We start from the raw sequence: 21309 nt of genomic DNA on the forward strand, positions 1-21309 counted from the left end.
GAAACATCCAACTACTTTAAATGCCAAAAAAAAAAATTTTATATTTATCTCTTACAAATAATAAATTTCTGGTTTAAACCTCTACATCCTGTATCTCTATTTTATTATCATTTAAACACCTGCAATCAAATAATGGAATAGTAAACATTCTTCAAATTATAGGATGGGGGAAACATTATGATGACCAACAGTACAACAAGCCCAGTACGAAGTCAGTCTAACAGGACTAGCCCCTTGAGACCTGTTGTTCACCACCATAGCCCTGCGGGCTACCATCAACACCATAACAACAGAAATATTTCAAGAAACCACAGCTCTCCACATTCAATAGTGCCACAGCATGTTGTATCTAGCGGGGCTGGGTTAAGTTCGCCCCGCCGGGTTACCCCCTCGCGGCGTAACTCAACAAATGGTAACATGGATGTTGGCAACAATTCTTACAATAAAAATATTGTGGTTTCAAATCCTAGTTTGACGTCTCCCCGCACCTCGCCTAACCGTAATATAGTCACAGTTAACGGCAAGAATAACAGTTCAATAATATACTTAACGGCCGCGGCTAGTCCACTTGCCAACGATGGCAGTGGCCGGGATAGTTCGGCGTCCACGACAAACCGCCGCCAGCGGCGGTCAAACTCGCAAGAAGTGACAAAGAAAAATCATAGTATAACAATTTCTAACATGGCGGGAGGAGGCGCGGATAGCGAGTCTGGCGGTAGCGGCGGTAATTATTCTGTGAAAAGCTTTGCTACAAGTACACCTGTTAAGGGTGCAGCCACTCTTTCACCTTCTCTGTCTCAGGCAATTAAACAAGCATTATATTTTCTTTTAGCGGCTGTTACCCTAGAATTTAGAAGCCCTGTAATAAAATAAAGGTAAAAATAAGACCTTAACAATAGACTATAAAAGTTGGAAAGTTTTTTAATTAATATAATAGATTTGAAATCTGCATAAAATTTTAAGGTTTTTTTTATAAAATTCGTTTTTTATATAATTCTTTATTTAAAGGCGCAAATACAAATTAAGTTAAATAATTTTAAGATCTGTGATTGGTGGATTGAAAACTATCTGCGCTCTGATTGGAGAAGCTTAAGTGACGTACATCATTCAACCAATTAGAGCGTAGGTAGTTTCCAATCCAGCTATCCTATTGGTCAAAATTTATCAACTTAAATCATATTTGCGCCTTTAAATAAAGAATTATATAAAAAACGAATTTTATAAAAAATCCTTAAAATTTTATGCAGATTTCAAATCTATTATATTGATTAAAAATCTTTCCAACTTTTATAGTCTACTTAACAATGATATAGCTTTAAACTATGTTAACCTTCTCTAAATAAGTGGTAAGCGAGATCTTAACTGACCAGCATAAAACATTACTACTTTCGCTTCTTATCTCAAGGGAAATGCGTGGGAGGGGGGAGGGGTTGTCAGAAAAGTGGCCAAAACCATATCAATATATTTATAAGGCTTTCCTGAAAAGGGCAACTCATTCGGACCAGCAATTTCCAAGATCTTTAACTTCTGACTAAAACGATTTACTGCTTCATACAATTAATAGGATATTCTTAGTATTTTAAGGAAAATACTCATTTTATTTTTGGAAATATCAAACTTACACTTTAAAGATTGATTGAAAATAATAAAATACAAATATTTATTAAAATTCTACAGAAAATAATTATTTCCTTAATAACATCTCACCTCTTGTATATTAATTTTTAAACTTGATGTATGTGCACCTTTTTAAGTCTATTAAGATCTCTAAATCGGCTGAAAATGTAAGTTTCTGCTTTATTGCAGGGAGGGAGTGGACTTTCGGCTGATTATAGCACTAGTCCCCAAAGTTTTTTAATAACGTTTTCTTATTCGTTAGCCTACCAACTTTGTTTTTTTATTCAATCTTGATTGGTTGGTTCATTTAGTTAAGAGTAAACGTTTCAACTACTAATTGTAATATACAGAAGTGGTAATTATGTGTATGTGGATGTACATCATTTTATCTCCATTATCCCTTTAGATCCCTCTAACTCGACTCTCCAAGACCCCTTGAGGCTATATCTAAAGCCACTGGTGTTAGAAAGGTTGAAATTATTGTCATTCCTCAATACTATGTTTGTGCGTCTTCTGTTAGAACTGTCCAGAATTATAAAATTTTAAAAATATGCAGGGAGTGAGGACAGGAGTCCCCAAAATTTCAGAATAACGTTTCTTTTTGGTTGGCTTAACAAATTTGGGGACTTGTATTGACATTTGATGAGTTGATTCATTTAGTTAAGTGTTCAACCACTAATTGTAATTTACAAAAAGGATAATTTTGTGTATCATTATTGGGGGGTGTACATCAATTAATCTGCCATTGGCTTATCCCTTGAGATCCCTTAAAATTTCAAATTTGTAATATTGAACATGGCTATTATGAGTATAGTGTATTTGTGAAGTATATTTGTATGACTAATGATCATATTCCGGCACACCCGTACAGAATGGCCATACAATGCGCCCATTAAAATCTAAGGAATGGCTAAGACAAATGTTCTTTGATATAATGGAAAGCTTTATATACCTATACCACGACCATAACAAAATTTGATATTAGAAATTGATAAAAGAAATATAAATTAGAAATAAGTTTACCCAGCGCTAATAATTTTTATGAAATCTTTACATTTTAAAAGTAGCCTAAACCCTGCTCAATAAGATCAATAAGGCCACTTGATTTTGATAAACAATACACACACACATACGCACATCTATCTACTTAATATTAGAGTGAAACACTAGAGGGTGGAAGGGGTTAAATGACTGTTTTTGCCCATCCCGAGGACCTCGTGACGACTCTTAAGTGGGTCTTTGAAAATCAACCAATATTGTCGGGAAAATAAACAATTTTCTAGCAGACGAAAAAGGTCCTTGGAAAAGGGAGGCAGGTTGTTATATGTGTATACATCTATACTGATTTACTGATTACTTAATAGCTAAATGGTGTGGCTTGCTTATTTTTAGAATTATTTTTTGGGATTGTGAAAACACCACTCTTTTATTCCTCGTTGACCCTCTCCCCATTTTAAAATTGAACGAGAATAACTTTGTCCAATTCCATGTTTATCCGTAGAATTAAAATAACCAACTTTTTATAAATACTGGTACCCAAAGTTTTTTATCAAACACTCTCTCTCATTCGTTGAATTAATAACTTTGGGGGTCTTTTATGATATCTTGATTGGTTGGTATAAACTAGCAGTTTCTTACTTTTCCACTAAAAAAATTTATGAACAGAAAGGGAAATTTTGTTATTAAAATTGGGAATGTATGTATCGGCTTATTGTCTCTTGACAAAATGAAGGACCTACGTCTTAGATCATACCATAGTTAATGTTTTAGGGTAGCTGCGCTACCAGCAACACCGTCCAAAAAAGCATTTCCTACAACATTTAAATTCTAGGCAGGGAATTACAATTAGAATCAACACTGAACAGTACCCGTGCACCTTTTTTTGTCCATTTTGGTATTGACCAGGGTTACGGGACGTTTTTAACCATTTTTTCAAAGAAAAATCTTTAACCCTGCGGGATCCAATCCTTTTTTAATCTTAGTTTAGGTTTTCAAGAGAATATATTTAGATTTCAATGCTAAGAAGTTGTGTAAAAAGTTTATTTACTTATTTTTTACTTGGACTAATACTTATCATAGTTTTAAGGAATTAAAAATTTTGGTATAGCCCCTTTCGTGACATCGCACCTTTAGGGGTGATTCTTCGTATTTTTCACAGTAGGTTTTCTCCTTTTTCTGGCCCCTGCGGGGGCTCTAACCCTGCGGGGCCAATTACCTAACCATGTGGGGCAATCACCTAACCCAATATAACCTAACCGAACCTAAAATAATCTATAAAAAGCCATTTAAAAAAAAACCACAAATCGCCCCTTAAGGTGCGATGTCACAAAAGGGACTATTCCCAAAAATTTTAACCTATCCCCAAACCTGCGGATTCTCCGCTACCCTAAAGTAAATGCAGTCTTTGAGTTTTGTTGTCATTTATCAAGTGACTTTTTTTAATGATAAATTAATGTTAATTTTAGAGTTGCGTTAGATTTTTGTAGATTTGAATTTAATTCAAATTTAGTTTTTGCTTAGCACCGTTGTTTGTTATATACAAGTTATGTTTTATCCATAACTAGCAGCTACGACCCTAGAGGCCTCTAGGGACAACTTAAAATAGTAATAAACTTCACAGGACCTACGAGAGGATATAATGTAAAGGAGAATCATATCTGTCAAGCGGTTAGCGTGATCCTTTGGTACAGACAGACACACACATTCATTAAATTTTACATAACTTTTAGAAGAACCGTGAATTTGGAAATTGATTGTAATATTTTTATATATTTTCGAGAACTTTTTTACCAGGAACTACAAACTCACAAACAAGCAGTTGAATTTAAATTTATATTAAGATGGGGAGTTTATTTAGGGTCTGATTTTGTACAGTACATATTGTTTTGACCATGGAGGAAGGGGTCATTTGAATGTTTATTACACTAGTTTCCAAAGTTTTATATTAACGTTTTCTTATTAGTTAGCTTATCAACATTGAGGACTTTTATTGTATTTTGATTGGTTGGTTCAATAAGTGTCCAAACCTTTCAACCACTAGTTTTAATCTATTGGAGGGTTGTGTATTATCATTGGGGATGTATATCAGTTTATCGTCCATTGTCTTATCCCTTTATATCCCTGGTTTTTACAAATATCCCTTAAAAAGTTTTTTTTTATAAAATGAAAAAAAAGAGATTCATAGAGCTAAATTTTTGTCAAACTTATAAATGCAATATTTTGGTGAACATTTGCCCTTTTAAATTTTATTGTACAATATCGGTCTACTGGGTGGCTATTATCTATATTAAGATCCTGAGTTTGAACTAGGAATGGTAATCATATGTTTTGTTGGATAGTTCAATTGGTTAACTTTCATTTTAGTAAATTTTTTGCCATAATTTATTAAAGATATTGTGGTTGCAAAGATCTCGCAAATTGCTGGAATAATAAGGCTATTCTTTGTAAGGAATTTTCATTTAAGTCCCATTGATCATGTAATACTACTTTGGGGGTGGATAGGTAAACCCTATTCAGAAATATTGCCCCTGGAAATATTGTTTGCCCCCCCCCCCCCCCCCCCGCCATTATGATACTTTATATTACAGCTAATTTGGATTTTTTTGTAATTTTGTGGAAATCCTATATTTTTTGATAGTTTGATTCATATGCACATCAGGGGGGGTTGTTCTTCATGAATGTTATATTATTAGAGTATTTAAATGCCTGTATTTTATTTGTCCGCCTCCAATCTAACCCACCCTTAACTTAAGGGATAAGACAATGGAAGATAAATTGATGTACATACATAAAAAATGCCCCTTCTGTAGATTAAAATAATTAGTGGAAAGATTTAGACCCTGCTATTTTGTGCAACCAAATAAATGTCCTCAAAGTTAAGGAAAACGGAAGAGGGGAAGTGTTTATAAAACTTTGAGGACCAGTATAATTTTCAGTCCTTGTCTCTTCTCTCCCTATAATTATACTCTAAGAATTTTACCTAGTTTAAAACCATTTTTTCATTCATAATTATGATTTTCTGTTATTAATTCTCATATACGCACTAACATATAAAAGCTTTATATAGTTCCCTTGGTCAATTCAATCATTTTATTAAAGCAAAGCTACTCAATAATTTTATCTAGCAAAGTCAGGCAATTCATTTTACTTTTAAATTGATAGTGTAAAATAAAATAAAGCACCTTTAAAAAAACTGGAATTTTGCTCTAAAAGGCTTGTCAAGCACAGAAATCAACCATTGATTTAGAATCATTTGAAAATAAAGAGAGCGGAGTTTATCGTGTGTTTGTGTTTTCTTTAGATCAGATTAAGTTAAGTTATGGGGACTAGCCTAACAGGGGTCAGGCAGAAAGATGAAAAGTTTCCTTATTTTCAATATTATTCAAATATAAGTGGTAGAGGTTCTGTGGTCCCTGGGCACTTTAAAGTAAAGTCCTTCAAACTTTGATTTTTAAGCAAAACAAGAATGCCATTTAAGAAACAACACCCACACATTGTTTAACCAAAAGTTTGTACTGCTTTTAAGGACAATTAATTAAGGGCGCAAAAAAATCAAGGAAGATTTTTTGTAATTATGGCGGTGATTTTTAAAGAAATCTAGAAACAGCTGAAAAAATAACTGTGATACAAAGAGAAAATGTATTTCAGATGATCTCTTATTCATTGTCTTTTATTTTGAATACTTTTATTAAACACTAGTTTATTGGTACACGCTAGCAGTGTTTTAAATTATCTAGCAATAAATTAAATCTACAGATGTTTACCATAATTAGGAATGTACATCAATTTATCATCCATTGTCTTATCATTTAAGATCCTTACTTAAAATATTATTTTATTTTAACTTTGATATTAATTAAAAATAATGCTTGTGGTATGACCCTAGTCTGAGCAGCCCTACCACCCTCTCATTGAAGATGTTGATGACCAATACGTTGATCCTGACACTCTACATACCAGAGCAACAGTAGATACTCTGCACACGCGAGGCGGAGTTGTGGATAACACTGCTACAAGAAGCAGACGGAGGGGCGGGGTGACTAAATATTCCAGATCCAATTCCCTGTCCGATTCCAACTTATCCAGTGATGGGGTTCCTATTCTACAGGTCTGTATTTTGAGAAGAAGCCTACAGTCCCTTTTAAAAAATGACGTCATTCAATACAAATCACCATTGATAGGCAGTATACCTTTTGATTGACCAATGGTTGGCCAGTATGGCGTCATTTTTATGTGCACTATAAGCTGCTTCTAGTTTTATTTGTTGTCGCGTAGTCAATAAATATGTAGGGTCTGTTTGGACGTATGTATGAGAGATGCTATTTTTTAAGCATAAAGAAACTAAAATTTCTCTTGTATGCTGTCTAAATCCTGAGTTTTTCACATTTTTTTTGCTGCATTGCAGAATAAATATTTATTTTTTTATTGTCCCTTTTTTTAAAAAGAAGGCATCTAGTATTTACTTCCTCCACCAGTTCAAACAAATTTTCAATGCATCCTAGTCATTTCTATGGCCTTTGGGACTTCTGATTTGATGGTCCCCAATATGTTATTAAATATTGTTAGCAACTAAAATACATTTTATTTTTATTTGAAATATTAATAAATATGTGTATTACTTTATGTTGTTTAGGAGGACAACTTTTCCAAATCCGAGTCCGACCTAACTGACCTGGATTCTGATGCTGATGGCTCCAGCACAGGCGGACGACCGTCCGCGGCCAGGTACAACAGCTTTAAGATATCCGGCCAAAAGATCCAGATCTACAGTGACTGCAGTGTCCGCAGGGGTAGTAATAACAGCAGTGCTGGCACCAGAGAGGAGGGGGAGCTAAGTGATTCTAGTCGTGATAATCACGAGCAGGATAACATTTACAGTGATAAGAGTGATAAAAACAATGATGATGATGTTTACAGCACTTGTGAATCTAATAATGATGACAGAGACAATGATATATGTGAAAATAATGATAGTGATATTGACAGCAATTATTCCTATGATGCGGATTGTAGCGTCGTAGAATCCCCAAGATTCTCCGGCTACCCACGTGTCCCAGAACCCGTGCTGCCTCCGCAACGGCCGAAAAGTCCGTCCCCGCCGCAAAAGCCGCCGCGCCGTAAAAGCAGCTGCGAAAAGGAGATACGGCGTAGTGTAAGCATGCGCTATGATATACTCAGCAGCAATGTTATAGTTGGGGAGGATAATTCTACCACTATCAAAACCGGAACTGATGACAACACATCCAATACGGTTATTGTTAAAACTGGTTCTCATCAAAATGATGCAACAGGAGACAAAGGTCCCAAAAGAAAATCCCCAGCAAGAACAAAATCGTCTGCAGCTGCGTCGTCCATTGCAAGCAAAGGCGTTACGGTTGTCCCCCTTTCCCGCGAGGACAAACTCTCGCCACGTGTATTCCTGCCAAACCAAATAAAGCTTACCAATTCTAGTCAAGTAGTTGGGTCGAGAAACGCGGGAACTTTGGATGTGAAAATCCGCGGATTAACCACTGGAGGCATTGCCATGCGCAGCCAAAGCTTTTCAGATTCGCGTGACAGTTTACTCGGCTCATGTAGTGATTTTAGACATCATGCTATCAGCAAAGATTTCTCAAATGAGATTATCACCGAGCTCTATGGATCGAAAACGTCCTTGTTGGAGGAATTATTGCGACGTAAGAGCTCTGCTGAAAGTGATAGCAATAAATCTGGTGATGATTTAAAGATTCCTAAAGACAAGCCTATTGACAATGCTATTAAAATTACTAAAGGTGATAACAAGGAAGTTACTGCTGTAGAAGATGATCCTTTTAGTCCTATGGCCTCTCTGCAGGACGAATCTGAGGATTTCCAGCCAATTTCCAGACAGAAACTGGTAGAACGATGGCAAAACGATGCAGGTAGGATTGATTTGAATTTTTTACACATTTTTTAGAAGTCATTAGACGGATTTTTTTGCTGAAAAGAAATAGTTGTGAGTTTAAAGCCTAATGGCTCCTTTCGTTGTTCTACACTAACCCTAAAAATTCCATTACCTAATTTCCATTATTCATTTATGCTGTTACAATTTTATTTAAACGGTATGGATATATAGGAGGAGGGGTTTTTGTGCAACAAAAATATTTAAAGTTTGGTTTTGATTGTGTTATAAATGCAATTTTTATTATGATATACAAATATATAAATGCACAAACCACAGACAGATGTTCATGATAACATTCTAAACATACCGAGAAGATGTTTATTTTACAAAAAAATATATATATGTTAATAGAGAAATATGTTTTTTTAAATATAAAGTTTTTAATTGATACTACTGAACATTTTGTAACTCAAAAAATAAATTACTTAGTCTTCAAACAAATTATATCAATACCCGAACCTAGGTATATCTATCTATCACACTTGGGTTAAAGTATCTTATATGACAAATTTACTTTTTTTAATGTAATTCTGCTATGTAAAATTATTAGATCTCAGTTGATAGGATTCTATTTTGTATATGTTGATGATCTATAACTGTATTGTAAGGTTGGGATAGAGGGATAGATCAATGGAAAGAAATAACCTTCTACCATCTTTAAACCTATTGTGTGAATGGTTTCATTGGTTTGTGGTAAATTCTTGAAGAAAAAGATTTTGTAGATTAATTTAACCACCATGGTTGTTTACCTCCCAAGAATCAACGTTTCTGTCAAAGATGGTTGCATGGCATTTAAACTTTTTTTACAATCAGTACAACAATAGTAATGCTAAGAATAAACGTATTGAATTGAAAGGTACAACTGTAATAATTTACATAGGTTTTTATTGTACATTGTTTTTTGGACACCCTGTAAACTAAATATATTGTGAATAATCTTAGGACACCCTATATACAACAATAGTAATGCTAAAAGAATAAATTTATTGAATTTAAAGGTACAATTGTAATAATTAACATATGTTTTATTGTACGTTGTTTTTTGGGACACTCTGTCATATAAATGTATTATAAAAATTCTTGAGACACACAGTGTACAACAATAGTAATGCTAAAAGAATTGAATTGAAAGGTACAACTGTTATAATTTACATAGGTTTTTCTCATACATTGTTTTTTGGACACCCCTTAAAATAAATGTATTGTAAATACTCTTGAGACACCCTGTGTACAACAATAGTAATGCTAAAAGAATAAACGTATTGAATTGTGCTGTAGTACAACTGTAATAATTTACACAGGTTGTTGTGTAGTAAAATGTTTTGAATGAGAATGACCATCGAGAGGTCAACCATATACGTACGCAGAAAGAATTTAGTATATTAGTCATGGTGGTAAAGGAGAATTTTAGGCATATTTCTCCTACATATACACTAGTTGTTTCGCCCCTAGGGTAGGAGATATATTTTAAGCTTACCTGAAAAGTACCACAAATTCGGACTAGTAATTGTTTAGATCTTTAGCTTCAGACAAAAAAAAATTTCACTACTTTGTATAATAGGAGGATATTTAGTCAGACTTAGGTAAACTAATCTTAAAAGGTTTACCTGTAGACCTCATAGGTCATATAGGTATACTAACCTAATGATTTCCTCCTTTTAAATTTCCAAAAACTTTGTTAGGGGGATTGAGGTGCTTTTTTAGTATTGACATGTTGTCAGATTAAACTTCAAAGCCCTTTTTTTACGACTTTGTACTCTAAACTTGAAAAGTATATGTAAAAAGATCAACAGAAATTTACAGAATAGTTATTTATCGTATTGTATTATAAACAGCTTTCCGCGGAGATTGAAATAAAAATCATCAGATTAAAACTAGTTTTGTCAGCACTTAGGGCCGTAGTAATTAGCTGGTATTAATTTTATGATATTCATTTCAATATTCATGGAAAATTGTCTGTAATAAGATGCTATACTTGATTTTTCAGTTTGGAAGCTACACTGTAAATCTATTTTTAGTTAAAGCTTTTTATAGTTAACAATAAATCATTAAAATAGAATAGTAAAGTAATAATAATGATAGGCCACTCTCACTAACAAAGATTTCCATGAAATAAAAAAAAACATGATTGAAATGAGCATTAATAATTATCATGGATAATTTTGTTAAGCTACACTCCTTAAAAGTCGCTTAGAATAAGTTAAGCTACTTGTACAGTTTACTCTGATTGGTAGTACAAATCCAAAAGACCTAAACAAACATTATTTTAAACAACATGATAGTATTATCAATATTATTTTACGGTTTTATAGTAGCTAGGGGTCTCTAGATGTAATATTTAGAGTTAGTTATTAAGATGGTCAAGTCAGTCTTTCCAAAACTCAAACTGAGAATTGCAGTAAAACTTTTTTTTCACATGAATCTTACGGGATAAGACGTTGGACGATTAATTTATGTACATCACCAAGAATATTATAAACAAAATAACCCTTTCTTAAAGTTGATTTTATTGGTAAAAAACTTTGTACCACCTAATTAAGATTTATAATTTACAGTCCCCTCCCTCCATGATTTTAAGTCCTGGTAATATTGTAATGAATGTACAAATCTTGCAACAAATTTTGTTGATCAAATGTAACTGTTCTGTTATCCCGTACTAATTATAATTTTCATCTCAAGTGGTGGTGGGATTCAGATTTAATTACATATTTTTAGCTCATTTCTTTGGAGAACCTTTTAAAGTAAGCTATAAAAGGTGGTCATTTTAAAAATATGTTTTTCGATTAAAAAATGATAAAAATAACCAAGCAAAAATAGACAAGTTAGTTACTTTAAGAGACGCAATTTCATTGATTTCGACTACTCTTTTCGATAAAAGCAGACATTTTATTGATAATCTAGTATAAGAGTTATTTTTTTTTATTTATCAAATATTAATTGTGAAAATAAGAGGCAACATTACCCCTGTAGATTACAATTAGTGGTTGAAATCAAACAATCAAAATGCAATAAGAGTCCCCAAAATTGTTAAGCATACGTATAAGAAAACGTAATAATAAACTTTTGGGACAATTGTAATAAACTGCTCAATGTCCCCTCCCTCCCTGTTAATGACTGTAAGGTTTTATTTTGATATAATACCAGTACTAACGTTTAACTGGGTAACAAATGTATATTTGCATCCATTGGTTAGAATTATTTTGATCTAATTATACTTGTATTTCTCTCTTTTTAAACGATGACAGTTAAAAATATTTTGCAATTATTTTGGTGTGCCAATAATCCTCCAAAAATTATAGTTATGTGTCAGTTAGGGAGGGGACATTAGGCTGTTTATTACACTAGTCCTTAACGTATTATAATAACGTTTTCTTATTGGTTGACCTAACAACTTTGTGCACTTTTATTGAATTCTGATTTGTTAGTTCATTAAGTTGTGTGTCCACTCTTTTAAACCTTTAATTATATTCTACATAAGGGGTATTTTTTTATATCATCATTGGGGATGAACATCAATTTATTTGCCATTGTCTTATCCCTTTAGATCCCTGGTTATCTGTAACAAGCATGTTAAATCTTAGCGTTGTCATTTTATTAACATAAGAATGTAGACAAATTTCATAATAATCTCTCTTTAATGAAATTTCAATATAATATATCTAATTAAGTTCAATAGAGTTATAAGTTTGCTATATATCATTTTTTTAAATTGCGTAAATGGACAAACACACCAATTATTTCATTGAAATAGTATTCACAAAAGAACTTAGTGGTACTAATACTAAAATATTTGAAGGGATCTTTTGGTATAAGACAATGGACAATAAATTGATGTACACACTACACACCCAATGGTTTTTAATATATGTTGAAAAGTACCCAACGTTTTTAAGCTGCGAATGAGAGAACTTACTTATCAAACTGTTGGTACCAGAACACATTTACAGTCCAATGAAAATACACAATATTCGGTCTTTACCAAATTTAAGTGTTAAATTATATAGTTAATTTTTTTATGAATGCTTCTCTTTGAAAACTACATGTGATCATGCTGTTATAGGCAACAACGACAGTACACACAAACAAACAATACCTTTTATCATTAGAAATAGAAATACAGATAAGGATACTTAATAACTAGGAAGGGATGGGGCATTGGACTGTAAATTTATTGATAAAAAAAGTTCTGTTTTGGGTACTTATTTCAATTATGATTGGATGGTACAACTAGCAGTATCTTTAAATATTCGCCTATTAAAAAGACAGGCTTCCTAAATGATTGAAGCTCGCCACCAGTTTTGTCTTTCTTTATAAAGGATTCTTATGATATTTTAATTAAATTTGAACTGCTTAACATAAAAAAAAATATTTATTTTTCTATTTAATAAGTATTATCCAGCCCCTGTACATGAATGGCTCTGGCTAAGAAAAATAATTATAGGGGCCTTACTCTAGTTTGCCTTTAATTACTCACAACAAATAATTTACAAGGATCTAAAGGGTAATACAATGGCCAATAAATTTATGTACATCCCCAATGATGATAGACAGAATTACCCTTTCTGTAAAATACAACTAGTGGTTGAAACGTTCTCGAACACTCTACTTAATCAACCAACCAATCAAAATTCAATAAAAGTCTCCAAAGTTGTTAGGCCAACAAATAAGAAAACGTTGTTACAAAACTTTGGGGACTAGTTTAATAAACAGCCCAATGTCCCCTCCCTCCCTGAATAATTTGTTTCATTTAGTTAATTATAATTGAAAATACAAAAACACATTTCTTCTACATTGTTTGTTGGCAGGGAGGGAGAGGACATTTTGCTATTTATTAAACTAGTACCCAAAGTTTTATAATAACGGTTCCTTATTTATTGTCTTAAAAAACTTTGGGGACTTTTGATTTGCTGATTCATTAAGTTGAATAATTGAAATCTACGTAAGAGGTGTATTTGTGTATAATCATTGGGGATTTACATCAGTTTATCGGCCATTGTCTCATCCCTTTACATCCCGGATTTATTGGAATACAGTTGGAGTTTGACAAAATTGTAAAATTAATTATACCAGTTTTTTGTCTTCGTTTATCAAATTCATATATATATCATTTTGAAATATTTGCATTACAAGATCGAACAACAAATAGTTACTACATGTTGATTTTTCATCATGGCTTCGAAACCAATCAATATCTGCTGGATTAAACCAGGTTCTCAACTATTCTGAAAAATCAGGCCCAGCGGATTTTTTCGTTTTAATAACCGCGGAAAGCTGTCCTTAATACGAAGTGATAAATACCTATTATATTTTTCCTTATTGTTATTTTATTGCTGATATATTTATCAAACTATGATTTATCAATTATAAATCATAAGAAAGGACTTTTTTATTACTTCTTGTTTTGAAAACAATAAAAATAGTTTGATAATGCATGGAAATATTGGTAGATCTTAACAACCACTATTTTAATCTAAAACAGGGGTAATTCTGTTTATCATCATTAGTGACGTACTTCGATTTATCGTTCATTGTCTTATCACTCAAGATCGCTGTTTTATCTGTGAAGTATAAATGTAAGTAAACTCAGGGATCTAAAGGGATAAGGCAATGAACAATAAATCTATGTGCATCACCAATGATTACTGCACAAAATTATCCCTTCTGTTGATTACAGTTAGTGGCTGAAACGTTTGGACACTCAACCTTAATGAACCATCCAATCCAAATTAAATAACAGTCCCAAATGTTGTTATACAAAACTTTGGGGATTAATATAATAAACAGCTTAATGTCCCCTCCCTTCCTCCCTGAAGTAAAATAAATATGCGTCATCCTATTAAGTCTGTTCGTGCAAATTTCATTCCAAGCCTTCAATAATTGACCTTGCCAACTCAGAGAGGATGGGATTGGGGATTCCTGCCAATTTTCAGTGCTGTTTTTGTATCAAATTAATTTATTTGCTTTCTAGAAATGTTTAATTTTAAACAGCCCATTTAGATTCAATTTAGTATTTGGTGATGATAGCTACGTAGCTTTGGAGATTACCCTGAAGGTTTATAGTCAAACATAGACACCCCCCCCCCCCTCATTTTGAAATAAATTGAAAATGTAGGAAGTTTTGTTTATTACTTAAATCTGGTTAGGTTAGTTTATATTGGGTACTAGATGGTCCTTTAGGGTTTGAAAGCCTACGCAACGGTTAGATATAGGAAAAAACTAAACCCCCACCCCTAAATTTTTAGTAAGGTTTAAAATTTATTATTTTTTCTTCCTTTTGGTATCTCTGTATTCTGGTTTAGTTGTTTAAAACATAAATCAACGTTTCATCCTTCATTTACTCTGCAGCTAATTTGTTTCATCTCAAGCTACTCAGTAACTCACTTTGTATATTTGTCTTTAAGCATGTTCTTTCTCATGTCATTAATTCAGGGCGGGTAAGGGCATTAAACTTTGAATTACTCTGGTACTAAAATCACAATGTCTTATTCGTTGGTTCAAAACCTTTACTTTTTAAAATAATATATTATTGATTCCAAACTAGTAATGTTCAAACTTTTCAACCAATAATTTTAATCTACAGAAAGGGATTATTTTGAGTTGAAGATATTATGTTGTCCATTGTCTTATCCCTTAAGATTTTTGCATTCATTTGAGTTGAATGAGGGAGGGGGGGGGGACATTGGCTTGATGAATTGGTTCATCCTAAAAGGTCCAAACTTGTTAATAAATAATTTTAATCTACAGAAGGAATATTTTTTTTTTCATTATGACATTGGGTAAAAAGGTTCTTTAAATATATATATTCTTAATTTCTGCTTTAAGATTGTATCCTTTAATTTTGAAAGGTATAAAAGTCAATTGCTTTGATAGTTTTACTGTCTATAATATGCCTAAACTATCAAATATAATGTAAGATAGTAAAATGTAGTATATAAAATGTAAAATCATGGTTGTAAGATGTGTAAATAACATTGCATTACACAAAGTTGAAAAACAATTCAATGATTTTTATTATTTTTACAAGCACAATATACATTTCTATTTAAAATATGTTCTCTCAGTTCAGCATATTTTAAAATTTTTAGGATATCGTTACTTGGAAGATATAGGTTTTTAGCCTTAAAATTCTTGATTACCGTAATGATTGACCAAAGTGGGATCTAATAGATGTATATTCCAATGATTATAAACAAAATTACCCCTTCAGTAGATCCCAATTAGTTGTTAAACACATTTGGATACTCAACTTTATAAACCAACCAATCAAAAATCTGTCAAAAAAGTCCCCAAAGATGTTAAGCCAACGAATAAGAAAACATGACTATAAAACTTTGGGGACTAGTGTCATAAACAGCCCAATGTATATTTTGTTGGTTTTAAAGATTTTTTCCTTCTATAGATTAATTGAAACTTATAAATCTAAGAAACATAATTTTTCGAAGAAACTTCAATTTAATAAAAAATCACCTATGAAAAATCGTGGTTTTTATACTGCACTGTTTGTATAATACTTTCAACAATTTTGCTAATGGTTTTTATTAGTGTTTATATTTACTTCATGCAGATTTTCAGGGATCTTAAGGGATAGGACAATGGAAGATAAATATATATACATCCCAATGATGATAATAGAAATTAAACCTTTTGAAAATTAAAGTATTGGTTGAAAAGTTTGGAATTAACCATCAGAATTCAATGAAAGTACCCAAAGTTTTTTAGCCAACGAATGAGAAACTTTGTGCAATAGTGTAATTTACAGTCCAATGTCCCTTTTCTTCCTGCAGATTTTACAATCATTTTAATTTCACGAATTTCATTATTTTAATTTATTCTGAGATGTATGATAAATATTATTATCATAGCTCAACTTAAGTAAACTAAATTAGATTCGAAAGGAAACAGTATGAGTAAATTATTATGCAGTAATATATTATCCAGAAAATTATTTTTTTTATTAGTTCAAAACAAGAAACAAAAAATGACAAAAAAGCAGTCAATTACCAGTAAGGCAGTCATTTCTCAAAATGGCAAAAAAACTAGCTACTCTTAAAGATATTCTATCATATCAAGTAATAAAGTTTTTGCAATTAAGCTTAATATTTTATTAACTACTTTAAAATCGAGTTCTCCTTTTTAGGAAGGCTTCAAACACTTAGATCCCAATATGGCTTTAGGCTATTTTTCTGCTTCCTTTCTTCCCTTCGAATAGAGAGCCCATTGACACAAGAATGCCAAAAAAGCATTAAAAAAAAAGATGGTAATAGTAAAACAAAATATTAATCTTATACATAAGGAAGAATAAAAAGCTGACACACAGAGACACAGATAGAGAACTCAGCCAAGCATCCTATATACATATAACATGCAAATTTTTTACCAGAAGGGCAAAAAATTGTTTCTAGAGATTGCATGAAAAGCATGAAATTTTGTAGGATAACTGTAAATCGGGGATGCAGGGTTAGGACAATGGACCATGAAATAAATCTCCCGGAACCCTATTTCCTCTGATGTTAACATTTCCCTCCCTGGCAACAAATAAATATTATGTATTAAAAGGTAAAAATAAGGTTAATACATGGAGGGAGGAAATATTGGGCTGTTTATTACACCAGTCCCCAAAGTCTTATATTTACATTTTCTTATTTAATAACCTTTGGACTTTTATTAAATTTTCAGTGGTTGGTATTTAGTTAAGTATCCAAAAGTTTCAACAACTAATTGTAACTTACACAAGGGTTAAATTTGTGTATGAACATTGGGGATGTACATTAATTTTAGGCTTTTTCTAATTGAAATGTGATAAAGTTTAGGTACAGAAAACACCTAAATTTGGGTAAATATTAATTACTCATCTATTGCCCTATCCCCGTATCCCTGCAGAGATATAAACGCTTAAAGAAGCGAGCATATAGAATGATAAAAAATTTAAATTGGTTACGTTTTAATTACTGCTTCTAGGTTGTTCTAACATGAAAAGACCTCCCGGCAAGAATATTTTTATATACCAGATTATATTTACATCAGACTTACATACATACATCCTTGATTTCAAATAAACAAGGAAAAAAATTCATAAAATCGAAGCTGAACAAATAATTATAGCATAGATGTTTAGTTTTTTTTTAAACTTAAAAACTTTGGGTACTTTTTATTGAATCTTGATTTGGTTGTACTAAACTTTAGTGGTCAAACTTTCACACCAATTATTTTAATCTACATAAGGAGTAATTTTGGTTAATTGTAATTGGGTTTGTCATCAATTTATTGACCATTGTCTTATCACTTAAGATACCATATTAAGAGTGTAAGTTTCTTAATCTGAACGAACACTTTTCGTGAGATTCATTTTTATAGGCAATCGCAAAATCCATTTTTTGAATAATTCGTATGATTCTATTAACCTTAATAGCTCTAAGAAACTCTTAATGTAGAAAATATTGGCTTTAGAAGCATATTTATAATATCCTGTATATAAGTTGAAATTAATAACTACATTTCTTAAGATAAGAAGCCCTAGTTTTCAAATTATCAACCACTTCCTTTTAGATTGCATAACCCTTTGTCTTCAGGGATCTACAGGGATAAGACAATGGCCAATAAATTGATGTACATCCCTAATCATGATACAATAAATTACCTCTTCTGTGGATTACTATCAATGGTTGAAACCTTTGGACACTCAACTTAATAAACCAACCAATCAAAATTCAATAAAAGTTTCCAAAGTTGTTAAGCCAACTATTATAAAACTTTGGGGTCTAGTCTAATAAACAGCTCAATGTCCCCTCCCTCCCAGGTCTACTATAGTCGTATGTTGACATAATATCAGTATAAAAGTTTAATAGGGAACCTATTGCCTAGCAACTGATAAGTTTCTCATGATGACAACTAATCCAAGGTCTATTGCAGAGAAAATTGGATATTTTTCCTTTTATTTGTTTTGATCTATTTAAAAGCCCTCTTAGTCTATAATAGCTGTTATATCATGTTTGGAACTATGTAGTTAAAATATGCTTTTCTAAAATAGGTCTCTATAACTCTATTTCATTTGAATTTTTTAAATTTGGAAATCCGTCAAAATATAAGAAAGCCAAACGAGCAGGCCATAGACATTTAACCATTGGCGTGTATTTCTTAATAAGATGAAAAAAGGATGGTGTGTTTTTCCTATTTCAATTACAAGAAGGGCATTGACACACTCCTTCTACACTCTTATGTATTTTATAGTTGTGCCAATAATATAAAAAATTGAAAAGTAGGGTCGGTGATGAGGGGGGTTAAAATTAATCTTCCAGGGAAAATGCGCATAAAAATTTGGGCGGATGAGAGAATCAGAAAGACAAATTATTATTCAACATAAAAAATGGAAATTCTTTCGCTTGGATTTAGGAAATTCGCAGGGTTACATTGATATGAAAATAGCAAATAAATATACTTTCCTCCAATTGTAATTTCAAGTTACTGCCTTTATGTTAACTATTAAAACTACGGGAAGGTCATTGTACCGATTAATTTTTCTGCCAGTATCCCCAACATACCTGATGCATTTTCATGATTGTCCAGAACAAATTAAAATAATATTGGAGCAGTTTTGAAATTATAGATATTTTTAAAATATCTACTTGTCTATTTGGTCTTAAAAAGAAATATTTTAATGTATATTTGACTTTGTAAAAATCAGGGATCAAAAGGGATAAGACAACGGCTGATAGATTGTTGTACATCCCCAATTATGATACACAACACTACCCCTTCTGTAGATTACCATTAGTGGTTAAAAGTTTGGACACTCTTAATTAACCAACCAATTGAATAAAATTCATTAAAAGACCTTAAAGTTATTAAACCAACGAATAAGAAACCGTTATTATAAAACTTCGTGGACTAGTCTATCAAACGTCCCAATGTCCCCTCCCTCCAAAACTTTACAAAATGTAGTGTCTTAATGCATTATTTTTCGAAATAATAATATTTTTTTAAAGAGTACCTTAGTTTTGACTGGGGGAAAATTAATTTTCCCTGAGATAAAATATCCCTTCCTGAATCCTGTGTATATATTTCTTTGTATGCTTCCAAATATGGTCATACTCAGATAAAGACGAGGATGTAATTTCGCAATAATACCCAGGGAGGCAGGGGACAGTGGGCTGTTTATTTAACTAGTCCCCAAAATTTTATAATATAATTTTATTATTCGTTGGCCCAACTACATTAGGGACTTTATTTAATTTTTAATTTTAAGCTGAGTGTTTAAACGTTTCAACCACAAATTATGATATTAGAGGATAATTTTGTGTATTATCATTGGAGATGTTCATCAATTAATCGACCATATTGTCTTATCCATTTAGATCCCTGCAAATATCTTGTATAGATTGTAGTATAGTTCGCATACTTTTTAACTGACAGCGCTTTTAGAATAAAGCTGCTCTTTAGCTCATTTGCCACCAACTTTTCTGTTAGTAACGTTTTTTACATTACAATTACTGCATGCTATTCATACATTTTAAAGTAACATTGGTTAAATTAACACTAACAATTAATACTCACTAGTGAAGAAATTCGAGGCAAATGATTTTTTTCCAAGTTGTATATCCCCCCTTCTATGATATAGTTATTATTAAGTTTTTGAAAATGGTTAAGAAGCTATGAATAAGTTTTTCCTTGTTGTAATGTATGGGTCAAAGAAAATTAGGTTGGATTAAGTTATCATTCTTCATGTTTTCGTTTTATATTAAATTTCATTGTCATAACTCAGGGATGTAAAGGGATAAGACAATGAATGATAAATTAATGTACAACCCTAAGTTTAATAATTCTGTTAAACTATTAAAACTATTAATGGAAAAGTTTGGACACTGATGGTATGAACCAACCAATATAAAAGTACTCAAAGTTTTTTGGCCAACGAATGATATAACTGTGGGGACCATTATAATTTACAGTCTAAACTCACTTTCTATACCTTAAAGCATAAACTCGTTATGATAAAATCATCTTGTTGATTTCAAACTTTACTTCATGATTCTCAAGGATTGGTAATGACGTTATAAGCAAAGCAACCTTATAAAAATGATCTTAAAAGGCTCGTATGTAATTCATTGAAAATTTCTTTAATAAAATAATTTTTATTGTTATAATTTGTCAACCCTGTGTACGCAAAAAAATTGTCCATTGCCAAATTTGCGTAATTAAATCCGCAAAAGTAATTTTTAACACAGTGAATACATTTTTGTTACCGTTAATTTTACTAATTTACAGTAGTGGTTCCATGACTGTTGCCTTGTTACAATATAGAAACAGGACCATATTCATTGGAGTACAATAAAAAAGATATAAGATTATGTCCAAAAATGTAACTTCAAGGGCTTAAAGGGAGTCTTAATATCTAAAAAAAACTTTGGGGACTTTAATAAACCTTGGTTGGTTGATACAAACTGCCAGGGTTCAAACTTTTTCACCAATAAATTTAAAGTCAGGGTATTTCTGTTCATCATAATCGGGGGTGTACGTCAATTTATCGTGAATTGTCTTATCCCAAAAAATATTTGATGATTTATTGACTTATTTTCATATTATCTTTTTTGTATCTGTATTTTTTAACATAGCAAAATCCATGGGTTCCCTCCTATGTAGATTGTAGATTGTGAACAGAAATTGTCAATCAACATAATTTTTGTTGCAAGCCTTATCAATTAAATCTATTCAACGACTAAATTGCAAGAACAATTTGTGCATTGGTAGCGCAGCAATAACATATTAAAAATATT

At 31.9% G+C, this 21309-nt stretch overlaps 1 protein-coding gene across 1 annotated transcript in view; it reads left to right on the forward strand.

Moving 5' to 3' along the window:
* The first annotated feature begins 180 nt into the window (after positions 1-180).
* Positions 181-21309, forward strand: part of LOC145323089 (uncharacterized) — a 119427-nt gene continuing 98298 nt past the window's right edge. The window contains exons 1-3 of the mRNA XM_080165471.1: positions 181-801; positions 6503-6724; positions 7250-8516. Of these exons, the coding sequence (XP_080021597.1) occupies positions 181-801; positions 6503-6724; positions 7250-8516 (2110 nt within the window). The remainder of the gene's footprint in view (positions 802-6502; positions 6725-7249; positions 8517-21309) is intronic.

This window comes from Acartia tonsa, chromosome 6 (genome assembly GCF_053477335.1).
Source record: "Acartia tonsa isolate MP-2025a chromosome 6, ASM5347733v1, whole genome shotgun sequence".
Lineage (NCBI taxonomy): Eukaryota > Metazoa > Arthropoda > Copepoda > Calanoida > Acartiidae > Acartia > Acartia tonsa.